General features: G+C 34.0%; 1 protein-coding gene across 2 annotated transcripts in view; it reads left to right on the forward strand.

Moving 5' to 3' along the window:
* Positions 1 to 20,109, forward strand: part of Ilp7 (Insulin-like peptide 7) — an 82,107-nt gene that overhangs the window by 26,413 nt on the left and 35,585 nt on the right. The window contains exon 1 of one of the 2 annotated variants that reach the window (XM_035366739.2): positions 16,380 to 16,520. The exons of the other annotated variant lie outside the window; for it this stretch is intronic. Coding sequence (XP_035222630.1) covers positions 16,463 to 16,520 — 58 coding nt within the window. The 5' untranslated portion in view covers positions 16,380 to 16,462. Of the gene's footprint in view, positions 1 to 16,379; positions 16,521 to 20,109 lie in introns of those variants that run through there. 2 annotated transcript variants of the gene reach the window in all.

A 20,109-nucleotide genomic window follows, 5' to 3' on the forward strand; every position in this document is an offset into this window, starting at 1 on the left:
TGTGTGCGAAGGCACCGAGGAAAACGAACGGTGCCGCTTGCATTCGTCATGGTCATAGGTGCCAGCATCTGGCATGATGTATGGGTTGCCATTGTGTACACATCCCGGTCCACTCTTGTTCGCATAAACAGTAATGTGGATAACCACCATTACATTTCTGACGTGTGCCTGTGGTTGTCTGTGGTTGTACACTATATTCGAGGCCTGCGTGTCACCATCTTTCAATAAAATAATATAGGAATGCGTGTTGCTCGTGCTATCGTGATTTTCCCCGTTACAAAGGGTGTTGGAGTATTACTTTGGCCAGCACGTTTTCTGGTCCTCTGACCCAGAACATCTAGTTCAAGGGTTGCGGAAGGACAGGCATGCTACCACTCGCCAACCGCTGCGATTGATTAACTCTTCTACAAGTTTAAAGGAGCATAAAATGAAGTACCAGTATCTGTCATCCAAGCTCTTTTCAACTCGATACCCAGCCGTTATTTCTGCCATAGGTTGAAGCTTAGTGTACTGAAATGTGTACGCTATGTGCCCAAAATAATGCATGTACAATAAATCTGGTGTATGTAGCTGCTTGCTTTCCTTCTTGGTGTAACAGTTTTAATGGCCAGCAGTGTTTTTCCCAAGTACGAATATTCAACCATCTTGCTGCGTCCTTTTTGCAGTATTTGCAGATTTACATTCCCGTCTATTCTGCCCTTGCATCTAAACCACAGACAGCTCTCCAGTTTTCATTGTATCATTCTTCTAAAAGTCGATCAGCTTTATGCCATTCTTGTTATAAGTTATCGGATTTATATAATAAATGTAGACAGTGCATTATTTTTCAAAATAATCTCACTTTTTTATCAAACTTTCATTGTTTATACAAATAATAAATTTCCAGTAATACGCTTTTACAACTGATTACTGAAGTGTGGGATAATATTTTCATTTCGGGCATTTAAGTAATTGCTTTTGATTTATTTTAATTTCTAATACTAATTTTTCTTTTTTCTTTTTTTTAATAGCTGGGCGTTTAATTTAATAGCCATTAACCTTGCGCCACTACAAGGGTCGGAAGTGGTGGCCATTTCATTAAGGAAACACCTACTAGGGGGCCACCGTTGCCCGTTATGAAGTTACAGTTACAGCCATGCCTTCTCTGGTATTCCAACCCGGGACCATCGCTACGGCAGTCAGGGTCACTAACCACTATACCGGCTGGTCGAATCCTAATACTAAATTATTATGAGTTAAATAGAAATAAAATAAGAAATAAGATACTGTCTCTTAGAATACAGTCAGTCACCTTGTAGAGTCATTAGGTTATTTTTGAAGCAGGAGAAGTGAAAAGTGTGCAATGCCCTCGCCGGGGGCAATCGAACTTGGACCTCTCGAATACACGCCGAGTGTGCTACCGTTACACCGCGAAGGCGTGATGGAAGGACGGAGAAAATACCTTTTAACCTTATTAAGGTAAATCTTTCGCTTGATTACGTTTGTCTTTGTATTTTATTTTCTTTCAAAATTTGTATTTGCGTTGTTTATATAACCAGGAAACGGATCGCTAATGTTTAATTTAAAAAAATTCAATTTCATTCCTAAAATGAGATGTGAAGTTGTAAAAATGAGTATTTATACACGAGTAAAAATGTTAGAATATAGATAATTTTGGTATGAGCTTTATTAGAGGAAGATGAATTGAGAATAAATTACTCTATTCCTTTTAATTGTTTCCTTTCAAAAACTGTCAAAAGTATATTCTATTTCTAGCAGGAATATAAGGCGAGGAAAGAGTTATATGCGTTCGATGACGAAGAATATTTACAGCCTTCTGAGAGAGAATTTGTGGAAACGGGTGGCAACAGGCCATGGATTAGGTGATTAGTCAGAAACGCTTCATTTTAATAGAGTAACTGACACCCAGCGGGCGCATAAATCAAGTAAATGGCCGCTTTGTTTTTCACAAGGCGCATTTTCTTTTTCTTTCTTAAACTCTCACTGTGAAAGAAAAGTACGTAGGCCTTATTAATAATTTTAGATTTTAAGTATTGCCTGTGTGTCTTGTTTATCAATAACTTTATACTTTCTATAAAATGAAGTTGGGATTGAGCAAATATATTAGACCGCAAACTATTTTATTCTTTGTTAGCTACCGGAAGTATAAGAATTATTTGCTTATCGTCATACGCATAATCTGATTAAGTACTTGCGATATGATATCCTGTCATAAAAGTATTTAACTCTGTTCTTTACTAGTGACATATTTTTACGATCATCTTCATGGGTTACGAACCACCCATTTTCCTTCGATTATTAACATACATCCATCAGAGCAATTAAACGCACAAGATGTCTTTTTAACTTCCAGAAGCTAATTTTATGAAGTTCTGGAGATAAAGGATCTATCGAAGTCGAATATAATTTATTTCATTGTGATGAAATATTACTTACGTTAGTTGTTTATCGATAAAACGTATGCTATGAAATTAGATGACACTTCTTAATAAGTTAAATGAGATTATTTGAAACTGATAATACTTTATCTCTCCCAAAATTAACTTTATGTTAAGCTTACAATAATTAAAATATTTCAAATATTTTTGCATTAAAGCGTGCATAAGCTGCTAAATAAATAAACTTCAGCTATATAATGAATTATGCTATTAACATTACATGAATTGTAATCATTGTTTTTCTTTCTTTTTAAAGAATATGTGAAAATAGGTAAACATGTACGTCGATAACATGCTTACAAAACAACTATTTTTAGTGATCCTTCCTTTCTGCTATAGAAGGTAATTGCAATCGTAAACTCTAAAGGTATGTTTGATAAAAATATATTTAAAAAAAAAAAAAGGTTAAAAAAAATTTAATAAACATATATTTAAAAATGGTATGTTTGTTAGCGCAATGTTATTTTAATAATTAACCACTATTAAAATATTTTGATGGAGTAAAATAGGGTTAATGTTAAATACAACAAATATTCCCTTTTGTTAAAAATTGTTAAAAAATAATGAAATAGTTATTGATATAAATAGCAACTAAATAAATGATAAGTATTTAATTTGTAAGTTCAGTCTTCTGATATTTCTAATCTTATAGAAATTAAGTTAAACAATGAGTTTTTTTAATCCTATGGCCAGACCTAGGCATGACCGTCATAACTCTGTGATGAGTAGCCCAATACAATTCAGAAACATGAAAAAAGGTACAATAATTTTTGACAGAATTAGCCGTTGCCATGTCATTAAGTCCAGAACAAATGTCCAAATGGTCATCGCACATGTCGTCGGTATCACATAATGGTCAATATGGAGAGTTTGCTAAACTAAATCCGTGTAGGTGTTTCATGACTTAATCATGTTCAGGTTTTAAGTTAGCGACATCTACAGGTCTAGGTAAGTCGCAAGAAATGGGGTTCTATATTAGGGAACCCAAATTTTCCCCTTGACAAAGTCCCCATTTTTCTTTCGAAAATGAATTCCCATCTGGCACCGATGATGATGCTCCCATTCTCTTAGCACTCTGATAGCAAACAGGAGGAACAGCTTTGCTTGAGGAAGGACAGCTTTGCCCAGCGTGTCAACAAACTCATTACCCGTGATTCCACAATGACTTGGGATCCACTGCAGAGTAACATTGCGACCATTGTTTATCACAGAATTTATCACAAGCTGATAAGTTAGAGCAGACCCATTGTTTGAATGTATAACTGAATAAACTGCTTTAATAAAGTGGCATGTGAATCAATAAATAAAATATCACGATGTTCTGATCATCTCTTTTATTGATTTTAGTCGAGGGTTCCATTAGGGTTATTAAAATTAGGAGAGAAATATATCAGGGAAAAATATATTAATATATTTCTCTCATGATTTCAGTAAAATTTTTTTATATAATTAAATTAATAAAACTTCATAAACACATATGGAGCCAGTGCCTTGCAACTGTATATGCTTTATAGAAAGGTATTATTCTCGAATGATACCATAAGTTTGTTTTATGGAAATCTATATCTAGATGAAAAACTAGTTTTTAAACGCCCAATATTCTTGCTCCGCATATGACGAATTAAATCATTTGTTAATGAGAATTATGTTATAAAAAAGTTTGTTTTATTTGCTTGTGAGAAAAGTTTATAAAACCTGAATGAACCCAGTGCAAAATTAGTTTTTTTAACGAGTGATTAGTCTGATGTATGCTTATGTTACTTTTATTTTAAAGAATTTGTATTAATTAACCCATTTTCTTGTGATTTTGAGCTACACTGTCACTTCTCCTTTTCGTTAGCTTTCATTAGCAAATGAGATACGATTATTTGAATGTTTAAAGAGAGAGTTTGTAGCAGCTTCGCTCGCAGTTATACTTTTCTCTCTTCCACCTCTACAACATTAGTTAGCTGAAAGTAGCCATTTTGCTAAATCGTGCAAAAAAAAGGTGAGCACACTCATAGCTAGTTCATTTACACTGTAGTGTCCTGCTACAATATAAATTACTTATACTACTTTGCTAATTACATTAATTGGGGAATTCGACTTAATCAACAATTTTAATCTAGAGACATAAAATTAACAAAAACGTAGTCCTGTACTCGAATATTGGCATCTGAAAGCCAAATTTGGAATTTTGAATTTGTTTTACTGTCTATTAAAAATGTATTAATATATTTCTCTCCTGATTTTAGTGAAATTTTTTAAATAATTAAATTAATAAAACTTCAAAAACACATATGGAGCCAGTGCCTTGCAACTTTATATGCTTTATAGAAAGGTATTATTCTCCTGTACTCGAATATTGACTTAACTGTTATCAACACCCGCAAGTGTTGCAGTTTTAATTTGTGATCCTATGTTGCGCACTTGTGAAGTTTAGGCCTTTGATAAAAAAAAAGGTTGTTTGCAACCTTCTAAGGACTTTGGCGTAATTTCATAGAGGGAGCAATAGCTCACTTGTCAGTCTTAGTAGGGTTTAAGGATATTTAAATTGAACTACACTTAGCTTAATCTAACTTTTCGAAAATTCTACAATTTCAGAAATTAAGCAAAGTAAATAACGATAATAAAACAGACTTCGCAGAAATTAAATTTGTGATAACATTACTACCGTTATTAATTAACACTGTCAAAGCACAAGAAAGCTATAAAAAATTTGACAATGCTCTTATAGTATTAAAAGGATGCAGTATAAAAATATCGTGTAAGGCTCCTTTCTGTTAATTAACCAGTTTTTTTTTTTTTTTTTTTTTTTTTTTTTTTTATGTTTTGGATCTTTATTGTCACTTCTCCCTTCCGTGTTTTCGCCAGAAGGCAAATAAGTTCGCGAGTATTTATAGTGAGGTTTTTAGGTTGTAAGACAGAGCTTGTTCTGCCTCTTGAGGACACGTTAATAGGTTGGTAGTTAAGATAAGATTTGTAGTCTTCTGCTTTACATTATAATAGTCGATATGAAAGCTGCACGAGCAGTAAAGTTGCTGAACACTAGCAGTTGGACCGGGAATAAAATGCCGGTAAATGCACGGGAGCTTCCATGTTATCCTTGGGTGCAATATGAATGCGAGACAAATTCCTGAAAATGGTTATCTACAAAGGTCAACAGTAGTCCATTATAAAACGGCGTTTCACTTTTCAAATTGTTGCCACCAAATATTAGAGCCCTGAATTATATTTAAAGAACTTTAATGAAGAATCTGCATGAATGTATGTATGTTTCTCACACTGTGAAAAACCAACGGTACCTAGAGACATCAAATTTTGAAAACCGTAGTCCTGTACTCGAATATTGGCATCTGAAAGCCAAATTTGGAGTTTTGAATTTGTTTTGCTGTCTATTCCATATTTTAAAAAACTTGAACGAATTTTTGATTAACAAACTCAAGGATTTAAGAGCGAGCAATGGCAACACTGTAAGGAGTAAGCAAATTTTATCTCCAGCGCGGGAGACCGCATATCGAAAATTCTAAAGATATGCTCCTTTTAAATACTTTGTGATATTGCTGTTGAGTTGAATTTTATGCATTTATGCATTTATGTATTTATTTAAGTGCAAAGAACATGATATTTAACAAATAAAGGTAACAGACAAAGCGTTAAAAAAAAGGCCCCTTTAGGCCTAATATAAAAATCTCAAAATTTCAGATTTTTTTAATGTTTTTCAATAATTAATTGGCAATAAAAATTGTGCAATAATTTTTGAAGTTAATTGTAAAACTGAATCCAATGTCTTACACGTCTGCATGTCTAGTCATAGCTACTAGATATAATAATACTACAGTAATTGAAAAAATACGCTCTTAGACAAAAAAAAAAAAAAAAAAAAGATGCACCAAGAAGGAGTTATCCGAATGGGGCGAAAATCGGTAAAAGTGAATGTACATGTACAGAAAAACAAATGATTACAGTTTGAGAAAAATTGGATGATTTATTGAAGTGCTAGAGCTTCACAAAGTGAAAAAAGTCAGTAACGCGTTTGTCCACCTCTGGCCCTTACGCAAGCAGTTATTCGACTTGGCATCGATTGATAGAAGTTGCGACTGTTCTCCTGAGGGATATCGTGCTAAATTCTGTCCAACTGTGCCAAATTCTGTCCAACTGGCGCGTTAGATCTTGAACATCCCGAGCTAGCTGGTTGGAGGGCCTTGTCCATAATGCTCCAAACGGGCTCAATAGGAGAGAGATCCGGCGACCTTGCTGGCCAAGGTAATGTTTGTCAAGCAGTAGAAATATGTGCAGTGTGGGGGCGGGCATTATCTTGCTGAAATGTAAGCCCAGGGTGGCGTGACATGAAGGGCAACACAACGGGCCTTAGAACTTCGTCGACGTAGCGCTGTGCTGTAAGGTTGTGACGGATGACAACCAAAGGCAACCTACTATGAAATTAAATGGCATCGCAGACCATCACTCCTGGTTATCGGCCTGTCTGCCGGAAGACAATCGGGTTGGTATCACACCTCTGTCCGGGGCGTCTCCAGACTCGCCTTCACTGTTCATCGGAGCTCAGTTCAAAGCGGCTCATCACTGAAGACTATTTTACTCCAGTCAGTGACATTCCAGTACGAATGAGCCCGACACCACTGAAAACGGGCTTGACGTTGTACAGAGATCAATGGTAGTTGGCGCAAGGGGCGCCGTGACCGTAGCCCCCTTTCTGTGAGCCGTGTATGAATGGTCCTTGCAGTCACTGAAGCACTAATTGCACGTACAATCGATGATAATGATGCATGTGGGGCTGTGAATGCCGCTCTGACGATTGCTCGGTCTTCACTTTCTGTCGTTTAGACCTACCGTTTCCTTCTTGACGCTGTGTACGGCCATGGTTCACCCTTTCCTGCCAACATCATCTAATTGTGGCATCGCTCTTGCTCAACTGTCGAGCTATTCACCAATAACCAAACCAAATTTGGGCATTCCCTGCTCCGTGAACTCGCACACTACAGGTCCACTCCCTCTTTGGACACTTCGTGATGGTTCATTCTCCACTATTACCCTTCCAGGGGAGCAGCGCACCACCTGGATAAGACCCCAGGCAGCACTGCTCGTCAATTGCTCCTGCCAGTCGCATGGGCGAGCCCGTCGCAGAGAGCCGTTACCAGCCCGTCACAGAGGGCCGTTACCATGTCCTGTCCTCCCGGCTACGTATCCAACCGCTCAGGACATGCCAGACCCTGACGCCGGCCAATGAGTGACCTTTCCTGGGGCCTTCAGAACAACCAAATTCATAAATTTTATACCCCCGTGGCCGAGACTGCCTAGGTATAGATCCTAGCCAGTAGCTTCACGGAATTGTCTACGTCGAAGACCACCCGGCTTCTTTGGCCCAACTACACGACCTCTCCCAAGTTCTGACATTTGCGCATATCGTTCGCGCACCTGTATGCGAGGCATAGTTACTGTCTACCAGAGTACACGGAATGAAATTTCTGAAGAATTTATGACCTGGAATCGTAATTTCTCCTCTTAAATATCCTGCTGGTTGCGCAGATCAGATGCGCTGTAGCGACAACCATTCATTCATTGGCAGCCAAAATGTAAAATTTTGCATTTTCCGTCGAAACCTATATGCATATCAATTTGTGTCCAATTTGCTTTATATTTTCTCTGTGCGTCGTGCTGCGTCTTTTTTTTTTTTTTTTTTTTTTTTTTTTTTTTTTTTTTGTCTAAGAGTGTAATATACAAAATCTGAAAGTTTTCATATTGTTTTACTTACTTATTTTTGCTGACGACTATATATAAGATTTCGCAGCTTTTAATACAGTAATTAAGCCCTGTGATGAATTAGGATACGTATGTATCTTATGTCATGTTCAAAGAAAACCCGAATTACGCTAGGGCTAAAAAACGTAAAAGTTTAAGTAGGCTTGCAGCTTTACATTTTTATACCTTTTATTACACTTTTTATACCGTTTGGATCCTTTACAATAATTTTATGTTTCTACTCTAGAATCGTGTATTGCTTTTTTTTTTTTTTTTTTTTCCTCGGGAAGTCTTCTAAATACAGTTAACTTTGGCTGCATAATTCAAAAACTTAAGACGTAGTGCTTCATAAAAGCTGTGGTTTTTTGAAATTTTCTTTACATTTAGAAATTTCAGAAATAAATCTAGGCAAATTTCCAGTATTTTTAGACGGTATACCAAGTGGGTGGTTTGGACTGCACATCAGCAGGGATGATGAAGACAAATGAAGGGCGGTTTCTCTTCCGATTACTAATGAGAAAGGATGTGGACTCCCAAAACAAATGACGTCAGCGCGTTCCTTTAATGTTCACTGTGATTTTTTACTGCATTTTTGTATTTTTGATTTGTATGAAGTATTTAAATCATAGATATTTTTTTAAATCAAGTTTATATTTTTATATACTTACACAAATGTTAATTTAGAAGTTAAACAACAAATATCAACGTTATATTTTCAAATTCTAATTTTTCTAATACAAATGCATTAATAAATTTTTTTCTAACACAAATGCTCATCCTTGACGCAAGCTAAGTACATGTTTATTTTTATCACAATGTGATTTTCAGCTGCACATTTTCGAACATCTGCTAAAGTTATAGTGCGTAGTTTTAATTATATAAAAAAACTTTTTGTATTATTAAAAAAAATAACCATTTGCACGATCCATTCAATCAATCAATAAACCCGAAACTATTAATGAACTGCCAAAGAGCAGATTCCTTCCACATAAATATTTGAAATTTAAATTTTTAGCACAAAGGGAAGATTTGCCCAGAAGGCTATTAATTTTGTTTCATCCACTATAAGACCACTATTTATGTGTAAGGGCAGATTCCTTGCACATGAATACTTGAAATTTAAATTTTTAGCACAAAGGCGATATTTGCCCAGAAGGGCTATTAATTTCGTTTTGGCATTTTGCTTCATTCACTATAAAACAACGTTTCACTTTTCAAACTGTTGCCACCAAATATTAGAGCTCCGTATTATATCTAAAGAAATTAAACAATGAAGAATCTGCATGAATATATGTATGTTGTATAAAAAACAAGAGTACCTAGAAACATCAAATTTTGAATAACGTAGTCCTCCATTCGAATATGGGCATCTGGAAGCCTGGATTTGGAATTTGTTTTATTATCTATTTCATATTTTGTAAAACTTTAACGAATTTTTGATTAACAAACTCATTTATTTCAAAGTGAGCAATGGCAACACTGGACGAAAAAAAAAACCTTTTGATCTTCAGGGCGTGAGACTATGTATCAGAAATTTTAAAGATTTAAAGGTTGTTTTTAAATAATTTGTGATATTGCTCCTGAATTGAATTTTATGGCTTAAATGCGAAGAACGTGGTATTTAATAAATAAAGATAACACACAAATCGTTGAAAAACGCCCCTTTGGACGTAATATAAAGTCTTTTTATCTTTTTATATATTTTAAAAAAATTTTTATTTTTAAAATTGTCCATACCATCATCTCAGAGCTCAACTTTGCACTTCGACAATCCTATAAATTTAGATTGAAAAAATTATGAATGCTTTTCAATGTTGAAAATTAAGAGTGAAATAAAAGTAATTTTAATAAAAAGCGAAAAAGATTAGCGAAAAATTTATTATAAGAGATATCAAATAATTTCATTAAAAAAAGTTAAAATTTCAATTTTTAAAATAGTTTAAATAAGTTTATTAAAAGCAGAAACGCCTTTGTTTTAATATGATGCTATTTTCCAAACATAAAATTTTTTTATTACTAAAGTTATTTTATCTGGAAATTTCACAAATATTATAACTGTAAATTAGATTAAGAAAACTGTGTGTAACTGAAAAAGCATATTGACCTATATGTTAAGCATTTTGAAAATAAAGATTAATTAAAAAAATTTTAAAGGTATTATAATCTTCATATTAAAAAATTTTTATTTGAAAAAAATAAAATTTTAATCTTAAGCATCTGATTTTATTATTATTATATTTTTTAGTCCAAATTAACAGTTCTGTAATGTGTAGTTGAACTTGAGTTGTTGAAAATCGCTATGTATGTGTAATCTAGTGCCTGAAAATTGTGCATACAAATTGCAGCATGCAAATATTCCGATGACGATGGTAAAATAAGATGTTTCTCTGTCATAATGAACAATGCTTCTTTAGCGGATAGTAACTGTCTACAGTAATAGTGTCATTAATGTCCTTTATACAGATTCTTCGACTTGACTGCGTTTATAATATACGTATATAATGTATGGGTGTGTTGGTAGTGTTTTAATGTAAGTGAAAGCTAAATGAGAAAAACCAACGAGAATAATTTGTATCATTTGAAATTTAGCCGTACATACGTAAAGTATATAAAATACATATTTTTTTCAAATCTTTTCAAACAACATACAGTTGAAAGATGTCTTTAAATTGTAATTTTAAGGAAATAAAAGCAGACATTTTTTAGAGTCTAAAATAATATCCAGAGTCAAAACACTTTGTGAGAAGTGAATTCAAAGTTTCACTGTAAATGAAAGAGGAAAAGAATCGATTTTGATAGCATGAAGCTTTGACAAAAATTTCTAATCGCATCAGTTTTTCTAATCACTTGAAAGCCTGGGTTGTGTCTGTCTCACACCTTTTAAGTGTTTTATTATTATTTCGTTTTTTACACCACTTTAGCGCTTCTCTTCATGAAACTCAAACCTAAATGCAGTCTGTTTTACTTTCGCGCGACGTACGTTGCAACAAACGCTTGTTAAATGTTGCAGCCAGTAGTTAAACGGATAACCGAATAAAGTGTTTTGTTGAATAATTTATATACATATATTAAAAGGGATTTTCGTCTGAAATTTTAATTTCAGCTGATCAGGTAGATGCATCATACATAATATTAAAATGTACCGTATTCGAATCGATAGATATTTTTTATAAACAACTACTAAGGTTAAATGATATTAAATAATCAGTAATTCTTTCTTTATACCCATTCAAACATACAACATAAATGCAGCTGCCCAATAGGTATAGTGGTTAGCGTCGTTGACTGCCATGCCGAAGGGCCTGGGTTCGAATCCCAAAGAAGGCATGAATGTTTGTAAATGTATAGTGTCAATACGGTGTGGGGACACATTAAATAGGAGGCGATCCGGAAGTTCTCTCGAGAGGCTGTTGGTAAGAGAAGAGCGGGGGACCCATCGTACCCCGGGGTGCTTTCCATCAAAATTTGGGGCGGAACTCAGCTAAATCGCACTGTCACCTGTATGGTGCTCAAGGCTGTCGCCAACGAAAAGCGTAAACTTGCGCTCCTTGCCATGAGGAATTTCTTGCGCTTGGGCGGATTATAGGTAAGACAAGTGACCATTAGCAGTAATAACAAACAACATTAATGCAAGAAAGTTTCCTTGTAACTGTAACTAGTATTAAATTGCTAATACTTGCTATCTCCTTGTTAGGTTATAAACATCAGTTTAACATCATAGAATGACCCTATATTCCTTTTCTGTATTTTACTACTTTTTAATTTCAACTGAGTAATCCACATTTGAACGTAAAGTTAATTTCATTAATCTTGCGATGTCAAATAACATGAAAACACAGAATCCAACTTATTTTAAACTTAAATATCAGTGGGACGAAAGGATTTGCAATAGAACGCAACAATAGCAATATAAGGAGGGATTAGATCTCAACCATGAAATTAACAATACTATAATTATCAGAAAATCTCAGATTCTGATTGTTGTGACTGCCTTGTTGAACTTAGAGACAAAAGTAGGGCCGGGATCATAATTATGCGGCTCTTTAGCATCCTAATACAACCTACTGAGATGCGCAAAAGAACGTTTCTGTAGAAACTGATTTTTTTTAAATCATTGTTTTATTTTGTCTTCTTTTTTGGCAATGGATGGCCAAACATATTCACATACTATGTGTGAAACCCAGCAAATTTGTCTTATTCAGTCCTTGAAATGCTTCGTAGGCTTTTTAATAATGATATTTTAAATCGGACAACTATTTTGGAATAACGTTTGGGTTTCGGGAAGTTTAATTTCAAGACAAAGAATGTTCAGGAATTACCAAGCATGAGTAAAAGACAAGAAATATGTTCAGAAAACCTCGTATACGAAGATCATCGTCTAACAGTTCATGAATCCGCAGACAACGTTGGAATTAGTCACAAAGTTTGACAAAATAGCAACAAGATATCCCACTGGCGGGCCCAAACCGTCTACAGACGGTGGCCACTAGCCACTAGGCCAAGAAGCGGTAGCCGCTTTATTATGGAGACACATAATAGATGGGCCACCATTGCCTCCTATGATGGGACGAACAAGTTCAACCATGCCTCCTCCGGGATTCGAACCCGGACCTTTTGGTATCGCACTCGGCTCCCCTAACCACTATACCGTCCGGGTGGCTAAATAGAAGAGATCATTATATACAATCTTAAAGAGACTATTTTGAATAAGACAGCAAATGAAATAGAATAAACAAACAAAGAGTTTTATTTACCCAAATACAGACCTTTTTCAATAGTCCTGACGCTTTAGAGAAATATTCCCTAATTTTAAATCAATTTACATGAATATCATTTTGAAATTGATTGGAATTATACCGCAAAGTTTAGTCTTAAAAATATGACATTGAAGAATCATCAAAGAAGAAAGTCATGACATTAATGAAGAAAGTCATTCCAAGTACTTTGTAAACTTCGTAATTTTTCCGAGTAACGAAAGAGAGGATAAGAAATTCTAGATATAAATTTGAAGACTACTTTTGAATTTCAGTATAAATTTTTGTTTTATAAAATTAATTACGATTAGGAGGAATTTTTTTGCGTGAATATAAATGAATGATAAGATTTTCAATAGAAAGTGTCAGATGTCAGAATAGATCATAATAAAATATGGTGCAATGCAATTAATGTGCCTGTGAGTAACGATATGTTAATCCATAAGTAGACTGTAATGTAATGCAATGTAAATAATGCTTTATGAAAATGCTAATGAATGTGATTTAGCACTATCATACAGTGTTTAATGAAACTTAGTAATAAGACCCTGTAAAGAAATGCAAAAATCGTGCTGTATATATTTCATATAAAATGATGCAAATTTATTAATGCGCACCAAAATTCGGATATTAGCAGTAAAGGTATATATCAACAGTGTCACAACAAGTGCCTGTGTAGTGTTAAATGCGATATTTAATAGGTTTCTTTTTAAAATACATCCTGAAAATAAATTTAATATCTGATTTAATTCATTCAGTGTCTTTCCAAGCTTTGGAAAAGCCTTTTTGCATCTGACAAGTGGAACGTTTTGGTTGGCATTCCGCGAACGTATTCCAACGAAGTCTTTTGACGTTTCACCGATGAAGTACAATGCATCTAAAAAAGAGCTCTTTCTATGCCCAAACCCGCTATGATTTATTGACTCTGGATATTAGCGGAAGAGAAATGAAAATCAGTATCCTTAGAAATTTTACGAAAAGCCCATCTATCATGAAAATCACGATTCAGCTTATAATCACGAAGAAAGGCTATCATACCGAACATTTAAATAATACCCTTTACAGTTTAAACATTAATTAAACGACCCTTAAATCGTTCTAAAATGTGTAAATGCTCTATATACATTACAGACTAGAAAAGCTCACTGAGAATAACAGAGGAACCTTTCACTATTCTATAAACAAGATTGATGAATGTCTGTTCTAACTCACACTCGTTAAACAAGCTCATTCAATAAGGTTTTCTTTAGAAAACTAGAGGAAATGATCCGTATTCGGAAGAAAGGCTGCTAAGTTGCTACGCAGATTGGTAATAATGTCGTAAGGTGAGAAACTGTTCAAGAGAAAATGGTTCGTGCGAGAAAATTTAACATTATCAAAATACGAAAACATTTGGAACATCGTGAAAGAAATTCTTAAGCGGGTAAACTTTTTATACGGATTTACTGCGCATATGTTTTTCTGTTTTCCCAGTGATATCTTTTACGTTTTTCCTAAATTTTTAGACGTCGTGTATTAAGACGCATATAGTCGTGTCGACTTATATGCCGCTTCGATCTGTCTGCTGAAAAATATGGTAATAAAGTACTTAATAAAAGAAAAAAGTTATTTATTTTAGCTCCGTTGTTCGCGACTTTTTTTCTAATCTATTTGCTTTAATTTTGGTTCTGTAAATTATTAAACGTAAAGAGTTTGTTTATAATATGTAAGCACTGCCACTTATTCGTAAATAAACATAGAATTCTAAATAATTGTACTTCCGATTGATCAATGTAAAACTGATTACATGAATAATATTTGCAATACAACAATACTTTTCGATTTTTTCCAGAAGGTACAGTGGATAGGGGAGCCTATTGCGGTACCGAAGGACCCGGGTTCGAATCCCGGAGAAGGCATGGATCTTTGTAAATGTATTTTATCTTTGCGGCATGGGGAACTCTAAATAGATGGCGAGCCGAAAATTTTCTTGTGTGGAATGGTGGTAGAAGGAGGGGTGGGAGAACCTTGGATTTCCCCTGGGATGCTCTTCCTGAAAAGTGTGGTGGAAATAGAAGTCCAACCTCCTTGAGGCTCTGGCAACCATTCTTCCATGAAATTCATGGACAAGCCAACAACAACACGCGCACTCAATTGAACTTTTTTTACAAGTAAAAATCTGATAAGAATTCATTGTTAACTGAATAAATCCGAAAAGATTAAAGGGAGGAAAATTACAAAACATATTTATCACACATAAAACTTTCAGAATTTTAAACAGTAAGACATTCATAAATATGGAAAGTAAAATCTTTTCATGAATATTAATGACAAAACGTTTTAAACATTTTTATGTAATCTGAACAGCCCAACAGTGATCTACTGAATAAAATTTTCAAATATGAGTAATTCGACCCGGCTTTGAATTCTAGCCAATACGCTGACGGTATGGATATTTGTGTAGTTTTAGTATGCATCTTATAAATATGATCAGTTTCTCTTAGAAAATCTACCACCAGTGCCGATCCTAAATAGTCAGCCGCCGACGTGCTGTGGAGCATCTTGCCCTCCGCTAGGATTGACCCTGTGTACCATAAAGCATAGTATTGCAGGCAAATAAGACGTGCTTTACTTTAATCAATTAATTAATTGATAAATTAATTAAAAAATAGTAAATCAATTAATTAAGACATCGTAAAGTTGCTCTGAATTCAGGGCAACTTTGCGATGTCTGAACATTAATATAAATTTAAATTTTTCAATCAATTCTTTTAAGCTTTTATCATCTTTTACCATCATGGACGAAACGACCTACAGTGTTTAAAACTCAAACATTCGTTAAATGGATGCCTTAAAGATGAAATTGTATAACTCCCAATCAACTTAACGAAGACTAACTTAAAATGATATATCACGAACTAACTTAAAAATGATATATCACGAACTAACTTAACTAAAGATGATATATCACGAAAATCTGCATAACTCCCGATCAGATTCAGTAGGTATTTATGATCTTGCTTGAAACTATAATTTAAGTTCCCATCTATCAAGCACATTTCCTGGCTTTTGATACTCCGTGTTACGATTGGGTTAAATATAATCTTCGAGTTTTATTTGAAGCGGGTATATTTCAGCCTACGAAATTCAAAATAGCTATTTTTCGTTCATAATAAACTCTTCCTCAAAATGTCAAAAAAGTCATATTATGTAATAAATCTTTGCCATAAATTAGCCAAAAATTCAATGCTGTAAATTCCTTTATTTAATGAAAAAGGTGTGATCTGAAGGAAGCTCAGTTTCTGATAATCAAGTAAAAGTTTAAAATGCATTCTAAATGACACTCAGAAGGAAAAAAAAAAAAAAACTTTGCTCATTTAAATAAATGAAAATGTCACAAGATCCGAAATATCACTTTGGTACTTGCATGACAAAAGCCAGCTGGATTTGAGTTTATTTGAAGCGTAAGATGACGGTGATTGGATGTTGAGATGCGCGCCAACGCCCCCGACACAGAGGGCGACAGGGTTTTTATAAAGAGAGGGATTAGACATGAGAGGGACTGGGAATGGGCTGTCCAGCCAACACCTTAACACAGGACTTTGCGCAGGTGAGTCCACCGCTTTCTTTTCGCTCTTTCATCCATACATAATGGCTTCCAAATGAAATAAATAAATGAGTCCAATGACTGCAACTGAAACATTAAATTACTCGCAATTCTTTAAAACTTTATAATATAATAAAACTGAAAAAAAATCAAAAGTTTAAATATTACTCATGAGAATTTTTCTATCCTCAAATTGTAGATTAAAATGCTTGTGACTGTGTCGGATGAAACTGCAAATTCAGAGTACAAAACCGCACGTCAGAAAGTGTCATATGCTGTAGTATATTTAATGGAATATTTGTATTTAATTAACTGAAATGTTAAGTAATTTAGAAGACTGGTTCTAAACCTATAGAAAAGCAAATTTCAAGTTAAAAGTGTTCTAAATCTTTGCAGAAATATATCTGGATAGAAAAGGGTAGTAATATGAAATGAACCAGAAGTAAACATTTGCTACCTAGATAGTTATTTAAAAGAATAACCCATTTTGATAAAAAAGCGAAATATCATTTTAGAGCTGGTTGCTTCCATTGGCATAAGAAGAATTATATAACTTTTCTTATAATTTCATTTTAAATAAAACATCTGATTTAGATCAAAATATTATTTCTTTTTATATGTATCCAAAAGAATTATACTTAAGCTCTATAATTTAAAATTACTTTTATCACTACCGAAACTGTCGAATAATGTTTCATAAGTTAATTTTTACGGTATCGTAATAAAAAAATTATATTTTATAAGTAAAGACTTAAGACGAGATCTAAAATCTAAAACTTTATGCTAAAATTTATGATTCTTGGTCAAAACGTTCAATAATTCAGTTAAATCTTTGGGAAAAGTGATTCTAATACTTTTGTAAGAAGGTTTTTCTTCCAATTAATGAATTTTATTTACTACTTAACCAAAGAAATCTTTTGTTGTCCCTACTACATGAAGATAAGAGTGAAAAGCTATTTCCTTGAACTACAAGGAAAGACTTCCTAATTTTCTAAGATGATGTTAACTTAATAGAAAATGTATCACTTCTCTTAAATACATAAATTTCTGGAATAATATTTGAAAGGATGAAATAATTCATCTTTCGTATGTTGGTAAAAAATCATAATGAATACCTAATACTTAGAAGAAGAACTTAGAAGTTAGAAGTTTAGTTAATGTGGGATAGTAATTTTAGTACTCTATTCTCGCTGCCTGTTTTGTGTTATCATAAAAATACACTCAATCTTTGAAGGATTATGGAGCCAGGATTCATTAAAATAATGTTCATTTTCAAAATTTAAGGTAATCTGAGAAAAATAGTTTTGTTATTACATCTTTTCTAAATGATGTCTGTTATAGTTCATGTTCTGCTAATAATGCATATCATAGGAATCTAAACGTTACAAATCATTTCGTTTAATATTTGTGTAGATTCTTTTTTAAAGATCACGCTCAATTATGTGAATTCGCAGGCCCCCCAGTAAGTGCAACTGTAGTGGTAAATCGATTTAATTTAAAAGTAGCTTCATTGCTGCTAAAATCCTCTTCTGAAATATTATGCAACCAACCTCTGCATGTCTTACAAATTAAACACCATAAAACTATAGAATTTTCCAATCCAGATCATCTTCACTAATAGCATGGAAAGTAACTTTTCCTATGGCAATGTTTCAAAATGCGATGCAGGCTTGGTTTTGAAATTACACTAGAACTCCAATTATCCGAATCAAATGGGACCGGACCCTATACGGATAATCAATAATTCGAATAACTGGATTTTTCCGAAGAAAGGGTCTTCGTACACTTTAGTTAATTACCGTATGTTAAAAATGAAAGAAAAAAAACTATTTTTAAAGAAAAGGAGGTTTTAATTAATTAAAATGAAAAGACAACACTTTTACGTACATGTTGTATAGCGTACTGTACAGTTATATAGCGTACTATACTTACAAGTGCTGAAAGTCATTACTTGCTGAACATCTCGGTCTAAGTAAGCTGTCTGACCGCCTTTCTTTAGCCAGCCCTTACTTCCTTTAAAGGATAAACAACCAAGCTTCTTAGCTAAGATCTTAACTTTTTTACAAAGAATCAGACTCGAAATTGGGTTTTCCATAGAAAGTTGCTGCAAAAACCACTTGAAAACGACATCTTCTAAATTTGTTGTTTGTTGCTGCGTTAATTTTCTTAAAGAACTTCCATCTTCGTTTTCAAGCAGTGACGCAAAGTTTAAAAGTGTTGGTTTGCTCCTTTTAACGTCTGAAATCGTTGACTGTCCAACATTACGTTTCCGTCTTAATTTTTTTCTTTAACTCTGAAAGCGATTTGGATAATCAGCGATTCGGATAGTCGGAGTTCGGATTAACTGGAGTTGCACTGTACCATCTCACGACCTGCTTGCGGCATGCTTGTTCTTGAATTCTGGGGGATAGGTTTCCATCGACTTCTTTGCTTTATGTGTCTTGCCAGTGTTCACGCCCTTCTGAAATGTTTCTTGGGAAATATTTTAAACAGTCTCTGCTTCAGCCCAATCTGTATTTCGAGTGATTGTAAATTGCATAGGGTTAACTAGTGCTATATGCATTTAAAGCAAGACAAATTATTCGCGTTTGACTGTGAATAAATTTGTGGGGTTCCTCACACTTTTCGTCTAAGATGACCGTTGAGGAACCTAATGAACTGCGTAGCTACTTACCGCTTAGTCCAAATGACTATAAATGTAGACTTAGGAAGGATTAAACCACCCTTTATTTCACTCAAAGTAAGATAACAGTCGGCCCCTTTCTCGGGCTTAAACTCAGAATAAGAAATAAGAACTAAACTATAACTAACTAAGAGAGACTTAGACGAAGCCTAACACAAGTATCTAACGAAGTTGGCCCTTAATTTAAGCCAGACGGCGGTTATCAAAAGGCACCTAATACACCTAATGAAAAAGGCCGAATGTAACAGTTTCAAGAGAGATTTAGCCTGAAGGCAAACACTCTCTACTCAGGATTCATAGCTCTCTCTCTCACGAAGTTAGGTGAGCCTTCCTTAAATACTTCTCCTAACTCATTTATATTCAGGTAAATTCTAAAAACTCATTCTGATAGGGAGTTGTAAGTGGAAACAAGAATTCATAAGAAAGGTTATACAAATTAAAATAACTGTTACAGAATTAAAATGTACTTTACAACTTTAACAAAAACATAATCGTTTAAACAAGTAAATGACTTATGCTAATTAAAATTCTAATTTTTAACTGTTAATAAATCTAAATTGAGTGCTATATTTGCTGCAGAAATTTTTGTTAAAATGCAGCCTTCTAGTAGGATAACATTAGCGAAGGTAGATGCCATAATAGCTGAAATAGCCATAATACTTAAATTCCAGGAGTGTGGATGTAAATAAAGTCTGGATATTTATAAATATCATATACCTAATAATGTGGACAAGTCTAGATGAAACACGATTACTTAAAATATATTAATGCCTTCACCTGAGTAGGGATGAAGAACGTACTAAGTCCCTCGAATACTGTCCCGCCGCGGCATTCTCGAACAGTCGGGCTACCTGTCTTATTTTGCCAATGTTCACATTATTAGGCAGCTCGAACAATCGGGTTACCTAA

This window comes from Stegodyphus dumicola, chromosome 6 (assembly GCF_044657685.1).
Source record: "Stegodyphus dumicola isolate Sdum_Otavi_A_Nest chromosome 6, ASM4465768v1".
Lineage (NCBI taxonomy): Eukaryota > Metazoa > Arthropoda > Arachnida > Araneae > Eresidae > Stegodyphus > Stegodyphus dumicola.